General features: G+C 51.5%; 2 protein-coding genes across 15 annotated transcripts in view; one reads left to right on the forward strand and one right to left on the reverse strand.

Moving 5' to 3' along the window:
* The window catches only part of CSMD2 (CUB and Sushi multiple domains 2), a 646,878-nt gene that overhangs the window by 336,898 nt on the left and 285,214 nt on the right, over positions 1–24,766 (reverse strand). For all 14 annotated transcript variants that reach the window (XM_084963760.1, XM_084963751.1, XM_084963750.1 and 11 more), the window contains one exon: positions 1,385–1,497. In XM_084963760.1, the coding sequence (XP_084819886.1) occupies positions 1,385–1,497 (113 nt within the window). The remainder of the gene's footprint in view (positions 1–1,384; positions 1,498–24,766) is intronic.
* On the forward strand, positions 20,828–21,600 carry HMGB4 (high mobility group box 4). Its single transcript, XM_003361341.5, has one exon. The coding sequence runs from the start codon at positions 20,989–20,991 to the stop codon at positions 21,583–21,585; it is 597 nt and encodes a 198-aa protein (XP_003361389.4). The 5' UTR covers positions 20,828–20,988; the 3' UTR covers positions 21,586–21,600.

The following is a 24,766-nucleotide window of genomic DNA, read 5'->3' on the forward strand; positions in this document are numbered from 1 at the left end:
GCTCCCTGTCAATTCAATCAGAACCAACCTCAGTTTGTCACCAACGCTAGCTGAAGGCTTAATGAGCAAGTCTGAAGGTAACCCTTGGTGTTGATGAGTTTTGTGTACTTGGAACAGACTCAAGGTTGAAAGGAGTGCCGTCATCTACTCCCACCCATCCGCTGGATGTTGGGATCTCTTCCAGGCCTGGAGAGCTCCCTGCTTTGGGGTTAATCCACTCCCTTTACGGGCGGCTCTCGGAGGCAGGAAATTCTTTGAGATTGGAGCAGAAATCTGCTCACCTGCAGTTTCCTCCTGCCGCCCTCGCTCTGCCCTCTTGCCACCCCACAGCACTTCACAGGTTGAACATCTCAGCTAGGGAGCTCCCAAAAGTTGGTCTGCCTATCATTTGTCCCACATTTGTGTTCTATGTAAAATGAAGGAGGATTGAAATGAGGGCCGCTCCCTCACTTCATCCCCAGGTAGGCCACACTCTGCTGCATAAAAGGATGGGCTCTGGACTCAAAAGGTGGGAGTGCAGATGGCCTTGGGAAACTGGCTTAACTTTTCTGGGCCTCAACTCCCTTGACCCTCAAATGGGGTTGGTGACAGCATTTACTTCACAGGGTAATGATGAAGATTTAGTGAGACGATGCTGACCAGGAGCCTAGCACAGTGCCCGGCTCTCAGGAGGCCCACGGTATAAAGGTTGTGATTAGACTGGCCAGAAGAGGGGCAGCTGGGGGCACACAGTTCTACACGATTCGAGAAGTGTCTATCCCTGGGCAACAGACCACAGCGGCAGATAGAGACATGTGTTAGGGGCTACATGGGGGCTTGTTGTTACAATGGCTCTTTATCCTGACCCATGAGATGGACTGCCTCGCTCAGGCAACATCCTGTCTTCACGGCTGGTGCCAACTTTCCCAAGACGATGAGACCCTTCCCCCCTCGCCGTGGGACACCACACACCTCCAGCTTTCTCAGGATTACGAGACCACCCTTCCGTGAGACACCTTCAACTTTCTCATGACTACATGTGACCACCAGAGTTCAGCTGCAGGCAAAGATAAACCAAACTCCCCCCGCCTCAGGGAATCCAATTGCCCATCCCTGGGGTACAAGAAGGCCCTGCGAGAAGGGCGGGGGGCTGGCTCTTCTCAAGGGTCAGTCACCTTCTCCCCTTTCCCCTCTAATAAATTTTCTTCTCTTTCCCTCAACACCCAGCTAGTTCTCTTTTTCTCCGCGATCGCCTCACAGTAAGCAGACCCCTGGGGCTGCAAATCAGAACAGCGCAACAGAGGCAAGAACACATGGCAGCCACATCGGCCCCTTTGGGGACAGGATGGCTCCAGGTGTCCTGTCTGCTGCTGGCCCAGGAAGCACCGCAGCCCGGCCCGCCTACCTTGGTACTGGGCACTGAAGCCGCGCTGCCGGTGGTTGCCGTCGGACGTGAAGTGCAGCCGCAGCCAGTTCTTGCTGCTGATAACGGGGGCCGGGAGGCTGGCTCCAGTGAACCTGCGGGGATAGGAAGCAAGGGGTCAGGGACCACGGGTGGTTGAGACGGGGCACCCAGGAGTCTCCCCACTGCCCAGGCATGCTAGGCCCTCTGCCCAGGCCTATCAGAAGGGGGTGCTGTGCTGCCCCAGCCGCCCTCCAGGAGGCTGGAGCCTGAGGTGGCTCCTCTAGGGGCTCTTCCCACTGCTGGGTTTCCCTGCGATGCTGCAAGGAGGGGGTAATCCTTCAGCCCCGGAGCAGGAGCCCATTCCTCTACCCCCAGCCGAGGTCTAGCCACCCAGGAGAGAGGCGCAGGCCCAGGCAGGTGTCCACACACCCACCCCCAGCAAAGGTCCAGATCCCCCAGCAAAGGTCTAGCCACCAGGCAGAGGACCAGCCCGCGCTCTCCAATAGAGGTTCAGCACACCCCGCCCCTGATCCCAGGCAGAGGTTCTGCTACGGGGCCTCCGAGGAGTCAATCACCAGGCCCTTGGACTCCTCTGGTTCCTGCCCCTGTCCCTGCTGCCTCCACAGGAGCCCCCAACCCCACTCCCACACTGCCGGGCTGCCCTTCCTCCCTTAGACTAGCTTCCTCTGCCTTCCAGCCAGTCCAGCTCAGTGGGTGGAGCACCAGGGTTAGGGTTAGGGTTACTGTCCAGCCTCTCGACCAGCTGTGTTCTGAGCCATCTTTCAAGTCAATCAGATCTTTCCTCCTAGAGTTGCTCAGAGCTCAAGAACCTTCCACGGCTCCCCAGTGCCCACACAAGACTGGCTTTCCCCACTTTCCACCCCCTCCCCTGCTTCTGCTCAATGCTGGCCCTTCCATGGCAGTCAGGCCAAGCCCCAGAGGCCACTCCTGGCTCTGCTCATTCTCCTGCAGCCCAGGAGCCCCTCCCACACTCTCCTCTGCCCCACGGCCTCCGGCTGGATGCCCAGTATCTTCCCGCTCCTCCCCCTTCATCTGAATCAGGTACAAAATCTCCTGAGGCTTCCCCTTAGGCATTATGGCCCCTCACTCTTGGCCCCCACCCTGCCCAGACACCCTGCTTACACCCAAGCATTCCAAGCATTCTCATTTTCCATGCCTTCGCCTTTTCTGCCTGGAATATACCCACGAGTTAACCTCTCTCCTGCACCAGCCGTGTCACCTGAGATGACTTCAGAATGCCCTCAAATGCCATCTCCCCAGGAAGGCCTTTCCTACTCTCCTCTTTGGCTCTAAAGCCACACAGATCTGGGATCAGATCCAGGCCTCACGACTTACTACCAGTGTGACCGAGGACCAGTTACTTGATCTTTCTGAAAATGAGAAGAGTGACAGCAGCCTGGAGAGCTAGTGGGAATAAACGAGAGGCCTTATGGGAAAGAAGCTTGGCCAGTATCTGACACATATTAGCTCGATAAACATAAATTTCCTTTTTCCCCCATTGTGACGCCATAGCATGTTATTCAAATTATAATTCATTTAGGTGTGTCTCTCCCTAGGATAATGCCTCAAAGCCTCAAAGAGGGCAGTGCAGCCCAGGGAGGGGGTGCTGGGGCTCTAGAGGGATCAGCTGTGTTAGCTCATGAAAATGACTTAAACTTTCTGTGTCTTTATCTGCAAAACGAGAATAATAATAATCCCTCTCTCCAAGGGTTGCATGGATTGAATGAGATGATACGCAGAAAGGACTTTAGCACCATCTCTGGCAGACAGAAAGCTCTTGGCAGCTGCTATTTTATTCTTCATCATCTTTATTCTTCATCTTTGTGTAAGCACCTGACACGATGCTTCATATAAAGCAGGTGTGTCAGGCTTCCAGCAGAAAACAGGTGGCTCAGTGACAGGAGAATAATTCCAGTTGAATGAATGGACTCTTTACCATGGGGAATGGGGCAGTATCATGAGGCTTGTGGGGGTGGGGGTGGGGGTGGGGGTGGGGAGCTCCCTGCTGGTTACCACTCACAGACCTGAGCAGGAAATCTTTATCCCTGAAGGAGAGAGCGGCATCGAAAGGGTCACCTGCAGGACCCAGATCTTCAGTGGCTTGGAACTATAGCCCATTTGCACAAATCCCACTGGGAGGGAGCAAGGAACGAATTCCCAGATCTCACTCTCCTACCTCCCCTCCTTCAAACTACTGCTGCTGCTTCTGTTGATCTGGCCCAACTGGAAGCCAGAGGGCACAGGAACTACACTGATGCAGACTCACGGGTGAGTCTTCCTAAGCGTGGAACAGGGTGGAGAAGGGAGGGGGATGATCTGGAGGGGCCGACGGAAGAGCACCGGTGGGTCTCCATAGACGTGCGTCAGACAAAGACACTAACCAAGGAGCTTCAAAGCCCACAAAACTAGAGTTTTTACTAGAATGAAAATGCTGACACACACCCAACTCCAGGGATATCACCCATTTTGCTAGGGTAAGAGCTATTCCAGAAACCAATTACTGTATTTTACCAGATCCCATTTAAAGTAGTTTATTACAGGCTGAGTCATTTAAGTGTTCTAAGGAGCCACAAAGAATATTGTGGATTTTTCCCCCTCAGGCCAAATTCAATTCTATCTCAATGACAAAGCTTGGAAGCTATTTACATAAGGGAAGTGAATAATTCAGAACCAAAGACCCATTTATTGCAAAATGGAATGAAGGGAGGGTGATGGGGTCCCCAGAGCAGGACCGGAGTAAAGATCCAGGTGCGAACAGGAAGTCAGGGAGGCATCTTTAACCCCCAGATGCACAGTCGAGAGGAGCCCGAAGGGACACTGCCCATCTCCCAATTCTCCCCCACCTTCCCTTGCTCCTAGGAATCCTGTCACCTGTTAATTCCTGAGCCTTAAACTCTCAGGGTCTGGAGCATCTCTACTCTGTTCTGCTCCTGCCCCCTTGGACATCGACATGCGTTTGCAAGTTTTCCTGGCATCTTCGATCAGAGAATGGGAGGCTTAAGAGTTGGAGTCATCACGTCAAACCTTGCAGCCATGACGGTGCCATGCCTCGTTCAAAAGTTTCCAGTGAAGGAGTTCCCGTCGTGGCGCAGTGGAAACGAATCCGACTAGGAACCATGAGGTTTCGGGTTCGATCCCTGGCCTCGCTCAGTGGGTTAAGGATCCGGCGTTGCCGTGACCTGTGGTATAGGTTGCAGATGCTGTGGCTCCAGCGTAGGCTGGTGGCTACAGCTCTGATTAGACCCCTAGCCTGGGAACCTCCCTATGCCCTAAAAAGACAAAAGACAGAAAAAAAAAAGTTTCCAATGAAAAGGACAAACTAGTGACACACACACAACACATAAAGGATGCTCAAAAGCGTTAGGCTGCGTGATAAAATAGTAGATAGTGTGTGATCCCATGTATATGAAACCCTGAAAAGACGAACCTACAGTGCAAGAAAGCAGTGGTTGCCGGAGCAGAGGGGAGGTACAGGTGCAGCTGCTAGGGAAGGAGAACAGGGGGCCCTTCTGGGGTGATGGGAATGTTCTGTAACTTGAAGGAGAGGGTGGTTCTATGGCCTGTATGCATTTGTCAAAGCTCCAAGAACTGTGCACTTTAAATGGGTAAGCTTAAGTAAATTATACTTGAACAGAGTTCATTAAAAACAAATCTTCAATAGCTCCAATCCTTAGTGTAAGAGACCTTACCAGGGCCCACAGGCTTTAGAAAAGCCAGTGTGTCTTTACCTCTCCTGTCTCCTCCTCTCCTTATGTGTGATGCTCCAACGTGCAGCTCTAAACCAGTCAGGCCCACTCCTGCCTCAGGGCCTTTGCACTCGACAGTCCCTCTCCTCCCTGCCTGCTGGAGGGCTCTTCTCCCACACCTCCACCTGGCTCACCCTCTCACTTCCTCAAAGCCTCTGATCAAGTGTCACCTGCTCAGTGAAGCCTACCTGGTCTGACTTGTCTGCCGTTCCCCTCTGAGCACATCACACCCCGACCCACATGCACACGCGGATATGCACCCCGTTCTCCAGTCAAATACAAGACCTTGTGTGAACCAGAACACATGCTGCTTTTCTGTGCTTCTCTGCCTTTGCACTTACTGCTCTTTATCCCTTTCCCCATTGCACTTCCTGGCTGCACAGAGAGGTTAAGAAACTTGCAGAAGGTCACACAGCTATCAAGTGGCAGAAGTGGGATTCAAACCCAAACCATCCCACTCGGAATCTCTGTCCTCTGTTGAGGCTGAATTCCATGCTGTTCCTTTTCTTTCCCTTCCTCCTCGCCCTCCAGGATCCTCTTCAATTTTGCTCCCTGTCAGAATCATAATTAAAGAAGAGAAACACAAAGAGAGAGTCTCCCCTTCAAAACCTTTCTGTCCACATTAACTTCACTATGGGGGGCCTGGGGAATTCCAAGTTCGCCCAGGAAATTGCTACCGTAGTACAACATAAAATGTACTTAAGCAATTATGCTCTTTTTTTTTTTCTTTTTGGTAAATTGACTTCCGTTAAATGGGGCTTCATTAATGGAATCTGGCTTGGGGAGAATAAAAAAAAAAAATCACTCCCTTTAATGCATGTGGTTGATTATAGAAAAAGTGGCTTTGAGTTCCTCTGCAGAAAGCTCTAAGCTCTGCTTTCAGTAATAGAAGAGCTCAGAGCTGATTGTGTGGAAAGCATTTCTTTTAAAGAAGCTTCTTGTACAGTCAGGATATTGGGGTGCTGAGACCCCCCAAAAGATGACAGCAATGACTCTGCCAGAATTACTGCCTAACTTTAACCTGAGAGGGAGGAATGTTAGGAGATTTGGGTTTACATCTCAGCATCCCTGAAAATGGACATCCTCAGGGAACATTCATTCATTCGTTTACTCTCCAAGCACATACTGTGTACAAGGCACTGTGCTCACCAGGAGGAGCCACACCCACTGTGGTTCCCTGCAAAGCCTGTAAGCTACACGGTTCAGCCTCCGCGTCTCCTTCTCTCAACAGTCTCCGTGCCTCGGTCAATAGCCTCTGGCTTCTGTGCTCCCAGTGCATCTCCTATACGTTTTATCTCTTTTTTTGTTTTTTTCCTTTTTCTTTTCAGGGCCACATCTGCGGCAACATGGACGTTCCCAAGCTAGGGGCTGAATCACAGCTGCAGCTACCAGCCTACGCCACAGCCACAGCCACGCAGGATCCGAGCTGCACCTGCGACCTATGCCACAGTTTGTGGCAATGCCAGATCCTTAACCCACTGAGCGAGGCCAGGGATCAAACCCACATCCTCATAGACACTATGTTGGGCTCTTAACCTGCTGAGCCACAATGGGAACTTCTGGGCTTTATCTCTTAACCAGGCTACATGCACAGCCTGGATCTGACTCAGGCTGGAAGGATCTTCTGGTGCCAAGCATAAAGCACCCCTCCATCCCTCAAGCTGGCAGCGGAGAGTGTGACATACAGTACTCCCGAGCCCTCCAACCTTCCCACCTGCTGCCTGCTCCCCTCCCTGAGGGATGGAGGGGACACTGAGCTGCAACCAAGGAAACCCTTCAGGAAGCATCTTGGAGGTGGTGGTAAAGGCCCCAACGCTCTTGTTGGACTCCTGCTCCCTCTCAGCCTTTATTGACTTAGCCCTGAACCCAAGTCTCATCACAAATGATTCCATATCAATCTTCCTTTAGCCAAATGCCTATGACTCTTGCCATGTCGAAATAAACTCTTTCCCCAAGACAAACCCATCATGTTACATATTTTTCAAGAACTGGGTGGCTGCCTGGGGTGACTGCAAGTTCCTTGTGGCTGTGGGCTGCTGGAGTCCGCCAGCCTCTAGACTTATTTTTGGGAAGAGGCCCCTCAGCTTCCCCAGGCTCTGGTTCCCAGTAGAACCTGCCCACCCAGGTGTCGAGGCGGTTCGGAGTGGCCTGAGCCACCCTATAAAAATTCAACTCCCAGTTGCCTACCTATATGTTTTGGGGGTTGTTTTCCATACTCTGAACAAACCACAGCTTCCCCCCAATATTCCTTACTGTGCCCTTGCCCCATGATCTGCACCCTCCTCCCAGTCCCCTCGCCCACGTATCATCCTTAACTCCCTCCATCCCTTCGCTCCCACAGCCACGTCTACTCCACTGCATGACCCACCTCATGGGTCATGATGTGCCCTCCGCCCTATCCATCTTCCATACTCTGTGGGGGCATTGGCTCAAGTCTCTGCCTTGCTGGAAACCCAGCAGCAAAGTTCCACCATGTTCAGGATAAAGTCTAAACTTTTTCATCTCTCTCCTCCCCAGTGAGTTCCACTTTGAGCCCCAGGTACTTTCGTGTCTCCATGCCTTTGCATATGCTATTCCCTCTGCCTTCAATGCCCTTTCCTGCTGCCCCACATGACCACCTGGGGAAATATCACTGATGCCATAAACCTAACCACACCTTTCCTCTCCCTCTCCCCGGCCCTTTGGGAGGAGCTGTTCCCTCCACTCTGTCCCCTCAGCACCTTGGACATGACCCAGCATTGTACTGAGCACAGCAAATTGTAACTATCTTTTTTCTTTTTCCCTGCACCTGAGGCATGTGGAAGTTCCAGGGCTAGGGATCGAACCTGCACCACAGCTGCGACCTGAGCCGCTGCAGTGACAATGCTGGATCCTTAACCTGCTGCGCTACCAAGGAACACCTGTAATCATTTTTGTGGCTTGATGACCCTCTCCCTGATTCAAAGGCAAGCTCCCTAAGCGTGGGGACAGAATCTTCTTTGTCTCTGGTGTGCGTGGCAACACAGCACATTGCCTGGCACACAGAGCAAGTCAGTTCCATAGAACGGGGATTGGCAAACGACGGTTTGCTGTCTGTTTTGTCGGTAGAGGTTCAGGGTCACAACTGTGCTCAGTCATTTACATATTGTCACTTTCGCACTGCCAAGGCAGAGCTGACTAATTGTGACAGAAACTATAACCTGTGAAGCCAAAAATATTTATCTTGCCCTTTAGAGAGTTTACTGACACCAATCATAGATGCCTTGCAGATGAAACAATGGGTTGGTAAAACATAATTTCTAAGTAGGGAGTAATAAAGGAATACATTGAGTTTCAACATTTTATTATAATATAAAAATACTTGAAGTCGTGTTCTTATTTGCCAGGTCATTTAATGCAGGAGCAAGTTCCTTCCTTTGACCACAGGTTTCTTCCCTGCATTATCTATTATACACAAACTATACCCACGGTGCATTGCTCACCTTTTCCAATTCTGCCACAGCTCAGCCAGTCAACAACTATTTATGGAGCACCTGCTATGTGCCAGGCATTGTGCTGGGCACTGGGGATGCGGCGGTGAACGAGACCGACCTGGTCCCTGCCTCGATGCAGTGGGCTCCGGGGCATGCTGTTCTCTCGCTCACTCACACCTAATATTCAGGAAGCAAGTCTTTTTAGAGACGCTCCTTCATGGAACTGTGCCAAAGCATTCAATTTAGTTTCCGCAGATGCAACTATACTTCCTTTCACACTCATATTTCATCAGTTTATGTGATGTTTAATTTAAGTCGCATAATTACAATAACAAGTATGACTGGCACCAGGAGAGTTGGCAACAAATGCATCAGATTCTCAGAAAGTGCAAGGCCTGGCTGGTGGGAGCACGAAGGGCTCAGGCCTTAAGGGTGGGGTGGAAGCAGCCTGCAGGCAGCCAGCACGTAGACTGCCACAGAGCCTCGGGAAGGAAGATCTATCCAGGCTGAGAGGGTCTGCTCTTGCGGGGGAGCTGCTGGAGGGAAATGGTTAAAGCACTTTTATTACACATGCTTTGTCAATGGATGAATGAATGAAGGGTAACGGCTTTTCCAGGGAGCTACTGGGGGGACATGATCAAAGTACTTTTATTACACATGCTTTGTCAGTGAATGAATGAATGATCAGACAAGCAAATGGCAGCCTCTTGCTTTCGACAGTAGGGCATCTTTTCTGGCTATTTTCTTTGCTATCAGGAGGGTGGGAACCAGTCTTAACATCCTATCTGAGAACTTCAGAGGCCTAGGTCTACTGCCCAGCTCTATCCAAATTCCAGCTCTGGCATTCTTGACAAACAGTCAGTCAAGATCTATTCTGAATGTTTCTAAAGATCAAGAACTTCCCTCCTGGCCAAACTCTCTTGTCCACTCTGACTCATCACCACCCTTTTCAAGCTACGCCTTGTCCATCCATCAGCTGGAGGCTCCAGGACATCTAGTGGGCTTCCTCCCTGCTACCTTATTTTCTCTTGCAAAGAATCTCTGCACTTTCTCCAGCACAGTGCTCATCTCACTGCACATCGTGCAGGGGGATCTGCTTCCCCATCAAACCATGAGCTCCCTGAAGATGGGAGCTGTTTCTTCCCATTCAGTTCTTTCCTCAGGACTTTGTAGAGTGCCTGACACATGGGAAGGGCTTAGGAAACAGCGCTCAGGTGAAGAAGGAACACTTGGAAATGGAATGAATGAATGAATGAGGTCCTGCTGGAGGTAGCAGAGGGCATAGGTGGGGAAAGCAGAGGAAAAGACAGGTGGACAGGGAAGCCTGGGGACAGCAGAGGGGTCGGGGCTCAGAGGCGGTGGGGGGTGGGGGGTTTCATCTTGGTGAGGATGTGCTGCCCCAGTCCCTCGGTCCCTCAGTCCCCACTGTGCTCATGGCAGCTGCTGGTACCTTTTGGGGAAACTCTTCTCATGGCAACGCAGCCCCAGCACAGCAACAGCGGAGTCTGATAATCAGCGTGGGCAAATGTTCCCTATTCCCCAGAAGCAACACAATAAACTCAACAAACTCAACAAATTAGCAGGGTTCTTCGCTGCTCAGCTAATTATGAGCTCCAGGAACCCACACATACCCCATCAGGTAAATGCATCTCCTCCACGCACACTGCTCCCTGGAGGACACGTCTGAGCCCAGGAGGCTGCGGGACGGAGCTCCTGGCTGTGTTTGCTGTTGGGGTGAGAGTGTCATCACCATGTCCTGGGGCTGTGAGCTGGCGGGTGGGGGTGCCTGCTGAGAAGGCCCCCGGCAGTGACTTCCATTCCTACCTCAGCTGCCCAGCGGGCAGGGCTGCTGGGGTGAGGGGTCGCCTGTCTCTGTGGAGAGGCTGTGTCCATGATGCTAAAGTGAACAGAATAGGGTGGGGTCAGGAGAGGGGAACTGGTGCGGGGTGCCAGGCTCTGGACCAGGGGGCTTGTGCTGGATCCCCAAAAACCTTTCAGGCCACGCCCAACTCTCTCCTTTCCTGCCTCCAGGTCTACATTAGGCAGCTCTACTCCTTTTCCAGGGCTAGAAGCCATTGAAGATCAGCCTCCCTCCATCCACCCACAGCTCCTGGAAGGGGCGGCCTCCTGACCCTAGGCCACAGCTGATTGGATCAGGGCAGTTATGTGACTCAAGCTGGGTCAATCAGCTGATGGGACTGGGCTCACACATTGATGAAGAGAAGGCTGGCCTCACAGGCTTGGCTCTCCCAGAGGAGATTTGGGAAGAGGGTTTCCCAGCATCATCTCTTCCACCTCTGTGGCTGCCCTTCACCTATCACTCTTTTTTTTTTTTCCTGTCTTTTCTAGGGCTGCTTCCTGCGGCATATGGAGGTTCCCAGGCTAGGGGTCAAATTGGAGCTGTAGCTGCCAGCCTACGCCAGAGCCACAGCAACGCAGGATCCAAGCCACGTCTGCGACCTACACCACAGCTTACGGCAATGCGGGACCGTTAACCCACTGAGCAAGGGCAGGGATTGAACCCGCAACCTCCTGGTTCCTAGTCGGATTCGTTAACCACTGCGCTACGACGGAAACTCCCACCCATCACTCTTATAAGATATCCTGTACCTTGTGCATTCGTCTTCCCAGTCTGACTGGGATTCGATGTAGAAGCAGTCTGGTATGCACAATAAGGTATATGGAGGGATAGGCCAAAGGGGACCTGCTGGATAGCACAGAGAACTCCACCCAATATTCTGTGCCAAATCTATGTAGGAAAAGTATCTGAAAGAGAATGGATGTGTGCACGTGTATAACGGAATCACTTTGTGGGGCAGCAGAAATGATCACAACCTTGTGAATCACCTTAACTTCTATAAAACTGACAAAAAATGAAAAAAAGTACATCTACCTAGTCACTCGTGATGGAACATGACGGAGGATAATGTGAGAGAAAGAATATATACGTGTATGACTGGGTCACTGCTATACAGTGGAAATTAACAGAACACTATAAGCCAACTATAATGGAAAAAGTAAAAATCATTAAGAAATAATACATGATTTTGATGATTAAAATAAAATAAAATAAAAGTAGTCTGGGCCCTGACCAATTGTTGGACCCTCAGCTGGCTGTTTCCTGGCCCCCAACCCAAGTCTCTGTCATTACAAATTAGACCTGAAATCCAGTCTGGAAATCTGAGGGTCCCCATGCCTGAAAATATTAAAGGCCACCCCCACCAGGCTTGGCTCAGGAACAGGACATGGGCATTAAGAGCCTGGGGGCAGAGGCACACTCCCACTCTACCTGGAACTTCTCCCCAGTCTCTGTCCAGGTGGAGATGCCCTTTGTCTGGCCCATCACCTGTCTTATTCCTCTACACGAAGGCAACAGACTTAAGAAGGTTAAGGTTTAAAGGCCAGGTCTCTGGAATCAGACAGCCCTGTGTCTGAATCTGGGCTCCACTGTTAACCGGCTGGGAATTGTGGGCATGTGTGGTACGTTCTCTGAGCCTCGGTTTCTATATCTGTGCAGCAGGCTTCCTGTGCTCTTGCTTATAATGTGTCTAGGATTGTGCCTGACACACAGTAGGTGTCTCACAAATTTGACCTATTTTACTCCCTGCTTAGGTCTGAGCAGAGAGGGAAAGGGATCTTACTGGTGCCTTAAACTCTACCCTCTAGAGAACACAGGGAGTAGGCAGGCCTTAGAACAGCCTGGCCTCCTTTCCCTGGGGGAAGTGAGATGTCTGCATCCACCCTGGTGTCAGCACAGTGCAGGAGTAAAAGGGAAGGGCACTGCGTGGTACCCAGCATCGCCTTCCCTCTCTCCCTTGGGCAGCCCCAGCCTGGCCTCCACCAGCTTCTGCTTTCTCAGCCTTGCCCAGCTTCCGCCTGTCACTGCAGAGGGGATCTGCCCCCATTCCAGGGAGGGGATGCCTCGCAGTTGCCTCCTCTGGGAATTACATTTGGATAATACTTCTCATCCAGAGGAAATGTTTGCAGATGGCTTATCGACGAGCCTCCCACGCCAGCCTCTGCCTGCCACTCGACTGCCATTCTGAGTTCGAGCACCCTTGGTGCTTCCCCCTCCCCCTCTAGGAGGCAGCTAGCCAGCCCTGCCTGACAGTTCGGCAGCTCTGAAGCCCTGGCGGAGGGCGTGAGCCTCCCAGGTTGCTAGAGAACCAAATGTCCCAAGGACACTAAGGTCAGTGAGTGAGCTGTCCTCGAGTCAGATGGAGACAGATTCTGATCCTGCTTCCACATCTATTGGCTCTGTGACCTAGGGGAGGTTGCGCTCCCTCTCAGAGAGGCACATCCTCTCCCAGTGGGCATCTCATGGTGCGACTGTGATGACACAAGGTGAGGCAGTGAGGCTCATACACTCCTGTTAAGCCTACAAGATACAGCAGCCACAATTCTTGGCCATCTCTCCATGCAGGGAGGGAGATTCATGGGCGGAGGGACTAACGTTTACTGAGTACAAAGCAGTTTGGGGTAGAGGCCCGTGGGCCTGGAAGGCATCTGTCTGAGTTCAAGTCTCAGCTCTGCACTTCCCAGCTGCCTAACTTTGGGCAAATAACCGACCTATTTGGGGCCTGTGTCCCTATCTACTTAATAAGGATAATGACAGCACCCACCCAGTACAACTCCGGGAGGCTTACTTGAGATAACGGCTTTACAAGTTCTCAGTACAGGGCTTCCATGCCACAAGTGCTCAAAAAGTACCTGCTATCATGAAGGGCTCACGATGGGTGAGTCTATATACTCTCTGAACAGCAAGCCAGAGACCCAGCCATGAGCCTAGGAGAGCGAACACAAGCAGAGGGGGGAGGAGGGAAGACCGTGAAATGGGGGAGGGGAGAGTTTCTATCTTTTCGAAACACTTACCCCCATCACATCTAAGTTAACGGCTTATATTTGCAGTTTCAAGTGGCAGAAATCCAGATCAAACCAGCATGGAGTAGAGAAGAAATTATTAGCTGCTGTCCTCAAACCATAGCTGCCCTCAGCGATGACTAGAGCCAGCAACGCATATGTGCGGGGCCCTCACTCTGTGGCTGTCTCTGCTCCACTGTGTCTGCTGGCTTCACCTCCCTCCATTGCAAGAGGTGCTGCTGGAAGCTGGAACCACGGCCACGCCAACCAGCTCCCTGATTCACCCTTGCAGTGTCACCTCCAGAGAGGAGACGGCATTCTCTTCCCTAGGGTCCAGTTAGAAAAAGCTCCCTGGAAGCCTCTGATTAGTCTAGCTGAGGGGATGTGTCCAGTCCTGGGCCCAAGGGCACGGCTCCTGCTAGACCCCATGACTGGTGTGGGAGACAGTTCTCCCAGTGCTCAAAAGAAGCGAGGGGTGAAGTCCCCGCTGTGGCTCAGTGGGTTATGAACCAGACTCATATCCATGAGGATATGGGTTCAATGCCTGGCCTCGCTGAGGAGGTTGAGGATCTGGCGTGTCCGTGAGCTGTGGTGTGAGTCACAGATGGGGCTCAGATCTGGCTCTGCTGTGGCTATGGTGTAGGCCGGCAGTTGCAGCTCCAGTTTAACCCCTAGCCTGGGAACTTCCATATGCTGCAGGTGTGACCCTAAAAGACCAAAAAAAAAAAAAAAAAAGAGAGGGGTGTCAGACAGACAAACAGTGTTCACTGTGGTTGAGGCAGAGGCTTGGACAGAAAGATCAGAGGCCACTCTACCTACACTGTGGTAAAAGGGCGGGGCTTTGCCAAGGCCCACGAGGGGTAGCCACTGCTCGCTGTGGGGCTTATCTCCCCAGAGCCGGTCTTGTTCTTGATCTCACCTGCTCCCTCTCTGAGGCATCCTGCCAAAGGGAAACAGGTATGCTTGGCCCCCACCATGCTGACCCCATTCTGACGGCTGATCGTCTGCCCCATTTCCTGTCCACCTGTCTGGGGGGCTGGGCACTGAGCCCGCACTAGGATTTGGCCAGCCTCTGCCCAGGGAGGGGACCCAGGCTCCGCGTGTACCCGCAGATGCTGATACCCACAGATGCTGGTGAGGTTCAGTGGGCCATCCAGGTGAGGCTGCCTGCGGGACTCGGGCATCCTATGAACCCAGGAGAACTTTACCAGATGCCCTTGGCACCAGGATCGGCGCAGAGGAGAAAAGTCTCCCTGGAATCCCTAAGTGTTGGCATTTAGACACCTTATCTCTTACCACCTGCTCTTCTCTGGCAAGACTTGGCCTTGTTCCTTCCCAGCTTCCTCTGCTCCTTGGCCCCAGCCCAAGGGAGTTCTTAGATCACCAGTAGAGGCAAAACACATAGCCTTCTAGACTTCCCAGTCCAAGCAACCTGAGTTTGAGAGCTGCTTCTGCCACCCATTGCTGTGACATGAGAATGGAGCTGCAAAGACAGTACAGAAATTTCCCATATACCCTCCCCCGGCTTCCCCTAACATTAGCATCTTACAGCATCATGGTCCATGTGGCAAAACTAAGAAAGCCACATTGTTACAGGACCATTAGCTCAATGGAAGACTTGATTCACATTTCCCCATTTCTTCCACCTACATCCCCTCAGTTTTTGTTCCAGGGTCCAATCCAGCATTTCTCATTTGCCCTGGACAAATTCATCTCTTTTTCTAGGCTTCTGGAGATGATATATCGAAAGCATTATCACCATTTCTATTCAATTACCATGGTCACATCTGCTTGTGACCCTGCCTTCCCCGCCAGTCTGGCTTCTAGGAAATTCCAGAGGCCTTTCTCTACCACCACCTTCCTTCTCTCCAACACTGCTTCCCAATGGTCATCAAGGCAGCAGCCACGCTGCTCTAGCAACTCACAGCTATTTATCGAGGTGTGTGTGCATGCACATGCAAGCATGCACACGTGTATATGTAAATGGTGAATGAGTGAGTGAACGAACTGAAAGAACCCAAGAGCGAATTAATTGGCAAACTAATGAGTGAATTAGTGACTTCATGAGTCAGCGAGTGAGGGAAGAAGTGTGTGAAATTGAGTAGATCATGCTCCCTGCTCCCTCAACTAATCTAATAAGTGGTGGCATAAATTTTTCATCTTTAACGTAACACAAGCAGGGATTAAGAATAGCACAGGAATAGTTACAGACCACCAGCTGGATGAGAAAGATACTGAGTTCATTTCCTATTCCTGCTTTCACAAATTACCGCCAATTTACTACACAGATTTATTATCTGGCAATGCTGGAGGCCATAAGTCCAAAATGGCTATGACTGTACCAAGGTCAAGGTGTCTGGGGGCTGCCCTCTCTCCGGAGGCTGTAGGGGTGAATCTGTTGGCTTGCTTTTCCCACCTTCTAGAGGTCGCCTCCATGTCTCGGCCTGTGGTCTCTTGCTGCATCTTCACAGCCAACAACAGTCTGGCATCTTCAAATCCCTCTCTGCCTCTGCCTCTCTGCATCTGTCATCACATCTCCGCGTCTAACTCTGACACTCCTGGCTTCCTCTTATAAGGACCCGTGTGATGACATCAGGCCCCCTCGGATAATCCAGGATAATCTTCTCATCTCAAAATCCTTAGCATAATCACCTCGGTGAAGTTCCTTTGGCCACAGAAGGTAACACATTCATAGGCTTCGGGGCTTAGGATTCAGATGTCTCTGAGGAGCGGTGATTCTACCTGCCACAGATACCTTGCTCAGAGGGTGAGTGCCACCACTGATTCCTACAGGAGGAGGGGCAGGGGTGGGGGTGTGTGGGTGGAGAGAAAGCTTCGCAGCCTTTGTCACCTGCCCCCGCCAAGGACTTCGGCTCTTCGTGCCGTTGTTGTCGTGGCCTGGGATGTCTAAGAGCTCCTCACATTTGATGTGTGGCCCCAAATGTGAGAGACACTTGACAGAAGATATGCCAGGACATATGCCACTGCAATTGAGGGTAGAATCTGCCCTAGGAATCCTGGGGAAGGATCGAGAGCAAGGTGCCCCAAACCCTGGGCACACAGTCCTAGCAGCTGGGAGATTAGGAAAAAAAACAACTTTATTTTGAAATGAGCATAGAATTGCAAAGCTGGTGCAGAAATTTCCTGTCTACCCCTCCCCTAGCTTCCCTTAATAGTAGCATCTTAGATAAGCTTGGTCCATGTGGCAAAACTAAGAAATCCACATTGGTGTGGTAATGTTCACCCAATGGAAGACTATTCGCGTCGCCCCAGTTCTCCCACTCAGGCCCCTTTTTTGCTCCAGGACACAGGCCAGCATTTCTCACTGCACTGAGCCATCCTGTCCACAGAGTTTCCTCCAGCCTGTGTCGCTTTCTGGGGGTTTCTCCTGGTTTTCTCAAGCCCTTGACCTTCCCGTGCTGCTTAAGTATGTTGCCGACTGCCCTTTAATTTGGTCTAATATTTTCTCACGGTCAGACCAGCCTTAGGGGTTTGGGGGAGGAATGCCCCTAATGATGTGCGGTATCTCATTAGCACATCAGAGCAGGGCGGAAGTGATGTCGACGTGACCTGTTAGCGATAGTCTTCTCTTTGGTCATTTGGTTACGGTGGCTTCTGCCCGCTTCCTCCACTCTAAAGATGCCACTTGTCCTTTTCCATACTCTGTTCCTGAGAAGCAAGTCCCGAGGTCCCGCCTGCACTGGAGGGGAGGGGGCGTGCTTTTATTCCCATCCTTTCAGTGAGTTCATCGTCACCGCTTTATTATTTCACTCTGATCCAGATAAGGTCAAAACAAGCTAGACTTGCCCAAAGTCCCCCAGCTAATAAGTGAAGCTCGAACTTGAACTCACATCTGTCTGGCTCCAGAGGCCACATCCGTTCCACATCATGTTATCGCTGCCCAGCAAAGAGGCCTCACCGCCTCCGAGGTGGGAGCTCCGTTCCGGCCTGCCAGGACGGTGTTTTTCAAATCCATCCACGGATGGTCATAAGATCAGACCATGTGTGGGGTGCATGTTCAATCAAAAAATAAAGTAGAGGAGACTATGGCAGAGTAGAATAGAAAAAGACGAGGGTGTCCCTTACATAGTAAGTACAGTGTCATAAAACTTTTGTTTCTGAACTCTGTGCTCAGAGACCTTATCTTTAGGGGGATAAAAAGAGCACCCCCCCCCAGGGTTGCTACCAAGATGAAAGGAGCTGATACAAGTCAAGTGCTTAGAAGAGAGGCTGACACACATTAGGCAGTGGATGAACCTTCTTAGCATGGAGTGTGCATGTGCATAAATGGGTCACGATGTAAAGTGTATTGGTTCCTGGAGACTGCAATTGAAAAGTGGGCAGATACTGGGGCTCCCATTGTGGCTCAGAGAGTTAAAAACCTGACGAGCCATGAGGATGTGGGGTTAATCCTTGGCTTCACTCAGTGGGTTAAGGACCCGGCGTTGCTGCAAGCTGCAGTGGAGGTCACAGATGTGGCTCAGACCTGGTGTGGCTGTGGAGGAGACTGGCAGCCAGGTGGCCCCACCCTGCCGCCACCCAGCAGACACAGTGGTCCCTGCAGACCACTCCAGGCTGTGTGACTGCCCAGCACTTGGGCTTCCAGAAGTTCCATACGCTTCCATTTTGGATGGATGCCTATACCTGCTTTATTTAGCCACCTCCATGGCTGTTCACAGTGGAAGGTTCGAAACATTTCACATTGGTCAGTGTCCTAGCAGGAAACAGATGGCCTCTCAAATTAGAATAATTTGAGGAGTGTTTAGCAAAGAGACTATTTACAAAGGGAAGGACAGGTAGAGAAAGCCACAAGGGAGAGCAGAATGCTCAGAGGCTAGTAAAAGGTAAGCCTTTTCACAACCTCAGCAGGAGGGAACAAGGAGAGGGAACTCAGGAGAGAGTCCTTTAGAGAAGATGGCTTAAGGACAGCCGGGGCCTTCGGTCAGGGGATGGGGAGCCCACTGCTGGTGACCCCACAGGGAGTAAGCCAGAGAGCAAACACCTTGACCTTGACTTCACCTCCCTCCCGCCCTGATCTACTGTTGGGGTCCCCACTGGCCAAACCGAAGTAGGAGCCAAGGGCAGAGCAGCCACTGATGTGGTTCATATGGGGCAGCTTCCCAGGGCTGGGAGAAGGCTAGAGAAGTTTGGAAAGAAGCGAAGCTCAGATACCTGCAGGCACAGCATCGAGTTAAAAGTCAGGTGTACATCCAGCTCCCCTAGACAAAGGGGCCTCTGGCTTCCCTCCTCCAAGTCAGGAGTGTGGCCCCAGCCCCAAAGGGCTGCCATTGCCCTTCTCTCCCTGGATCTGCTAGGCTCCAGATGGTTATCCTGGGCTTAATCTTCCTGGATCCTAGAGTTCCCACTGTGGCTCAGTGGGTTAAGAACCCAACTAGTATCCATGAGGAGGCGGGTTCAATCCTTGGCCTTGCTCAATGGGTTAAGGATCCAGCGTTGCCGTGAGTTGTGGTGTAGGTCGCAGACGTGGTTCGGATCTGGCATTGCTGTAGCTGTGGTGTAGGCTGGCAGCCGCAGCTCCCATCCCACCCCTAGCCTGGGAACTTCCATATGCCACAGGTGCATCCCTAAAAAGCAAAAATAAATAAATAAATAAAAAATTAAAAAAAAAAATCCTGGATTGTATCATCCTAAGACGGGTGAAAGGTTGTGAGCAGAAGCTGCTGGGTGTTTTCGTGAGTCTGAGCTGAAGCTGATTAACATGTATGGACATGAGGCGAGTTCTCCCTCACAACTCACCCTTCTCCCTCTTGAAAGAGCAGGGTCTCATTCATCTTGGCAGCCCTGCTCCAGTCCAGCAGAGAGAAGAGCCACCCTCTGGCCCCTTGGGAGAAAGAACCAGAGTGGAAAAAAGCCATCTAGGCTGAGAAGTGTCCCCAGAGTAATCTGTTCCCACTGGCCAGACCCCTTTGCCTCCCACACTGGCCCAGACTTCCTGGGCTGGCGTCTGATATCTCACGGCACCCCGACACCAATCTAGCCATAAAACTACAGCATGTCACCTGGAGGGTCTTTCTTGGCCAGTGGAACACTGATTCCACAGGTGAGAAGTCACAGGCTTACGGAAGGAGGGGGCCGGTTTGGGGAGCCTGGCCACCTCGTGGGAACTGCGGCTAGAATTCAGAATTGGAGACTCTGGTCAATTTCCACCTTTCTTTGACACATGACGGAGGTTGAAATCGGTCATGGAGCCCTGAGAACAGCCTGGGCAAACATTCAAAAGGTGATCGAGGCTTAGGCAAGTTCCCCTGTCGGGCTCAGCTGCTGAGGCCAGGTACCCAGACCCTCAGCCTCCGAGGCGGAGTTCTGTGCAGGGGGCGTGAAGCACAGGCTTGAGTCAGGTAAATTGGTTCCTACCCAGATTCCAACCTGTTAGTGGCTGTTTTACCTTGAATAGGTTAATTTTTCTGCTAATGAGGCTCGGTGTTCTAGGCCTGTAAACTCCGTTCTATCACCAATCACTGACTTGTATTAATGATATTACCAAACAATCAAGTACCTTGCAGTGTCCAAACGTCAATAAAAGACACTTTTATTCTCTTTTCTTTCTCCTCCTGTTGGAAGACTGGTGGACTATCTGCAGCCCTTTTCTCCAAAAGGCGGAAGCCAACCAGTTTGAGTGTAGCTGCTAGAGAGCTTTGTGCTGTAGCCCCAAGACGCAGGGACCCCCGAGACCAGGGTGAGGGGGGGGGACCTCCTGATAGGCGAAGGCTTCCATCTCACTTCCATGGACTCCAGTGGAATTAGTAAAATCTCAAGCTTCTCCCCACTTCCTCCACAACCCCCCAGATTCCTTCAGAGAAATGAAGAGTTCAGACTTACAGCCCAGGTGCTTGGGTTTTAAATTAGACAACTTTGTCCTGACAGGAACCGAGTCACAGCTGTCATACCTGATTATTTTTAGAGTTACTACTAAATGCTTGGTGCTTGGTACGGTGTGAGCTGCCACTGCTCAAGGGAAACAGAAAAGAATTCACATTTCATCACGACGGTGCTGGAGCCATCCATCTCCTCATGTTCATTATTTCCAGCCTGTCTTTGGATGCTGTGCCGCCTTGACAATTCCAGGGCAAGGAAGGCAGACCCCATGGCTCGTTACTGCACCCGAGAGATGGGACGCTCCCCCACCTGAGCAAAGCCTGCTGCCTCCAGGAAGCCAAGGAGAAATATTCCAGGGGAAGCGGCTGCTCCAGAGCCTTCTCTCAACGAACCATCATCCTGCCTGAGAAGCAAAGGTGGCCCTCCAAGGAGCCAACCAATAAGAGCACCTGTATGCAAATGCCACCAGCAATGGCCTGGCCTGGAGGGGCCAGCTTGCCAGTGATGTCACAATCCCCTCTGACCCAACAATGCCGCCGCCCCTGAAGAGGCTGTCCCTTGCCTGCAGTTCTTACAGAGAGAAAAATTCACCGTCAGCAGAGCACCTTCTAATTACTCCTGGAGTGTGGGGACAAAAGTCTCTGCTGTCCAAATTACTGGATCCAGAAAAAAAAAAAAAAATGACCTCATGAACATGGGAAAAGAAATCCAGCTGAAGCCCAAGGCAAATGTCTCTTCTTACATCCACTTTTTGCTGAATTACAGAAACAAGTTCAAGGAGCAGCAGCCAAACACTTACCTTGGCTTTAAAGAGTTCTCTAGAAAGTGTTCGGAAAAATGGAGGTCCATCTCAAAGCACGAAAAGGCCAAATATGAAGCCTTGGCCAAGCTTGACAAAGCCCGATACCAGGAGGAGATGAGGAATTACGTGGGCGGGAAGAGGAAAAGGAGAAAGCGGGACCCCCAGGCACCCAGGCGGCCTCCATCATCCTTCCTGCTCTTCTGCCAAGACAACTATGCCCAGCTCAAGAGGGAGAACCCAAACTGGTCAGTAGCGCAGGTGGCAAAGGCCTCGGCAAGGATGTGGTCTACGACGACAGACGTCGACAAGCAGCCCTATGAACAAAGGGCAGCTCTCCTGAGAGCCAAGTACCACGAGGAGCTAAGCGTCTACCAAAAACAATTCAACGGCAGCAAGAAGAGCCCCCAAGGGGTGGCTCCGATCCAGGGCAAAGGGTTGGGACAAACCGAGTCAGACATAGCTGATGGCTCCAATCAGAAATAAAATGCCATGCAACAGTACTGCCTGTCCCTGGTCTCATGTGTGGCCTTAGAGTGGCCACAGCGGCTGCTTTGGGAAAAAAGTAAGTGGCACGGTGGAGCTGAGATCAGGGTTTGGAAACTGATCCTGGGAGGGGGTGGCTTTGGGAGAAGCGGCAAGAGGGTCCAAAGGGGTATGGGTACGGGGTCAGTAATGACTTGGGCTTGGCTTGGGCGGGGGGTGGGGTCTCCGGGGGTGGGAACGTCTTGGTGCCAAGCAGTTCTCCAGGATGGAGGCTGCAGCTCAGGCTGAAGTCCACAGACATCCATCCTGCCACCCTTCTCACCAGGAGGGCAAAAGGCCTGGAGTTCAGGTTGGGCCCCTAGGGTGGGCCCCAGCAGAGGCTGGGAAACTGGAGTTTAGGCGGGCCTTAGGGGACCCAGGGTCTTCAGTAATTCCAGAACTGGTACTCCAGCAAGGCTTAGATACTAGTGGGACCAGAGGGAGTCTTCAGTGGGGATCCCTCTACTAGGCAGGATAAAGCTTGGGGCTGATTTTGCAAAAACAGGCATCTGACTCCGGTGGGCGTCTACCCAGACACTTCTCGTGGATATAAGCATAACACATGCTATGGACATTGGTTGCCTTTTTGACCACCCAGAATCCATTCCTTTTTCTCCTGCTCATGGCAGACCGATTCCATCCTGACCAAGGCTGATCAGATAGACCGTGTGCCCAACCGCCCCACCCCTGGCCCCCGGCCACAGTTGGTTGGTTCAGTGATGGGCATGTGACCCAGGCTGGTCCAATCAGAGTGGATCTCAGGACTTGAGTAAGGTGTCCTGGGAGAGAATGCAGCCCTGGGGGCTGTTGGCAGCCATAGGCCTCAGTCTTAGGCCAAAATGTGAGTCCCTTTGGCATCTTGGACATTCCATTGAAGATGAGGCTCTGCATTTCATTTTTTGTTTTGAACTAGGTTTTCTGCCACTTACAATGAGTCAAATCTGGTCATCTGACACAAATGGGGCTGTTGTATGTCTACTGTAAATGTATTTTTCAGGCAACCATAAGCCGTGGGCCACGTTTCACACCAATCAATCTAGATGGATAGGGAATATTTTGAAGTGGCTCTTGACTTCCAACATCAAAGAGATTGGGCCAAAAATGCAAAACTGCTTTTTCTGTCAACTGGTGCGGCATGCACCAGACTTCCCTAATTCCACCTTGGACCCCTAGTCCATGAGGGATTTGCATCTTTGTAACCTGCTGTTGTTTAAACATTTACGAGCAGAACAAAAGTAAAAATACACATTTTTGAAAAGCCTCCTTCTACACATTTAGAAGGAGGTGAGCCTTTAGGGGGGCGAAGGGTATTACGGTGGAGTGATTGAGACATCCAGGGTCTGGAATCAGCAGGCCGTTTATGAGGAGCTTCTGTGCACCAGACCCTGTGCTGGGTACCAGGGGGCCTAACACCGTCTCGGTTCCTGCTCTGATGAGAGGGATGGATGTAGGCATAAACCAGAGCATCGCGATGGGCTGGGGGCGGGGGTGGGGTGGGGTGGGTGGCAGTGAGGACCACCTACCAAGGCGACAGCTGAAGTCTTCGTGGAGGAAGCCACTTTATCCTTCTTGGCAACCCTATACTCATGCTGGCAGGATCCCTGTTCCCCACTCCCCATTCCCCACAGCTGCAGTTCCTACTTGGCTCTCTTCCCTTCCAGCCCGAGCTCTCGGGAGACACCCTCATTTTCTGCTTCATTGAGAAAATAGAGACCATCAAACACAACCCTCTCGGTGTTCTTCTTTCTCACCACATAAGCTGCGGTCGGCTTTCCTCCTGGTCTTACATCTCAGAGCTGGAAGCCTCTTGCTCTCCCTTCCCCTACCCCTGCCCCCCACCCTCTTGCTCCTCACTGTCAAGATGCTGACTCTCCAGCCTCTACGCATGTTTGGTGTCCTGACACAAGTGGTTCCCGTCGTTGCCAGGACCTTGGGCACGTAAGTTCTTCCTCTGTCTTGGGTTTCTCATCCGTGCTGAGGAGATGATGCCTGCCCCACAGGTTGTTTTAGTCATTAAATGATGTCACACATACGCAAGCATTTGCCACAGTCCTTAGCTCATAGTACGCATGGTGGTGGTACCTCTAGAGTAGCTGTCCCATAATCTCCCCCTTCTGGTGTTCACGACCCTGTATGACCCCCTCCCATTAAATGTGGGCAGAAAGTGTGACAGGGAAGACGGGATGTGACTTCTGTGATTATGTCATGATATACAAAATTCTGTCTTGCTAGTTGACTTGCTCTAGAGATTTTCCTTGTTGCTTTGATGAAGTAAGCAGCCAAGCTGGGGACGGGCCAGGAACCACAGGGGATCTCTCGGAGCTGAAGGTGCCTCAGCCCAACAGCCAGCAAAAACTGAAGCTCTTGGTCTTACAAACTTAAGAAACTAAGTGCTGCAGCAACCACATGAGTGGAGAAGAATATCCTTCCCCATTTGAGTCTCCAGATGAGAACTCAGCCCTGCCTGACACCTCGACTGCAGCCCTGTGAGACCTCAAGCAGTAGACCCAGCTACGCTCTTACTAGATTCTGACCCACAGAAACAATGAGATAATGAATAATGAACGTGTGTGGTTTTATTTTTGTTTTGTTTTTTTGTGTTTTGGCTGTGCCTACAGCATGTGTACCTTCCTGGGCCAGTACTGAATTTGTGCCACAGCAGCAACCCCAAGCCACTGCAGTGACACCACCAGACCCTTAATCCACTGTGCCACAAGGGAACTCCTAACATGTGTTGTTTTAAGTTACTAAGTTTGTGGCAGTTTGCTACACAGCAATTTATAATGAATACCATACTCAGTAAATGCCAGCTTCCTTATAATTCTAACAGAAACCATCTTTACCCTCCTTTCTCTCTCCAGCCTCTACCCAACTTGTTTCTTTTCCTCTGTTACCAACCTCTTCAAGGTGGAGGAAGCCCCCCCAGCACTAATTAGATCCTGACATGCACTACTCTATAGTGGTTCCAGTTAGGCTGTCTTGTTTCCAGCCTGACCTGTGGGTTCTTGGTGGGCAGTGGCTGTGTGTCACACCACAGCCCTCTCTGAGAAGGGGACCCCCACACAGCTGGGCCGCCACCCTTTTCTGGTTTCCTGTGTGATTAATTATATGCGTGTGGGTGGCCAAGTCAGAGTTGTGACAG

Source organism: Sus scrofa, chromosome 6, assembly GCF_054392235.1.
Source record: "Sus scrofa isolate SSC_HxYL_T2T_F1_AM1 chromosome 6, Sscrofa_HxYL_maternal_Yorkshire_Landrace_v2.0, whole genome shotgun sequence".
Taxonomy (NCBI): Eukaryota; Metazoa; Chordata; class Mammalia; order Artiodactyla; family Suidae; genus Sus; species Sus scrofa.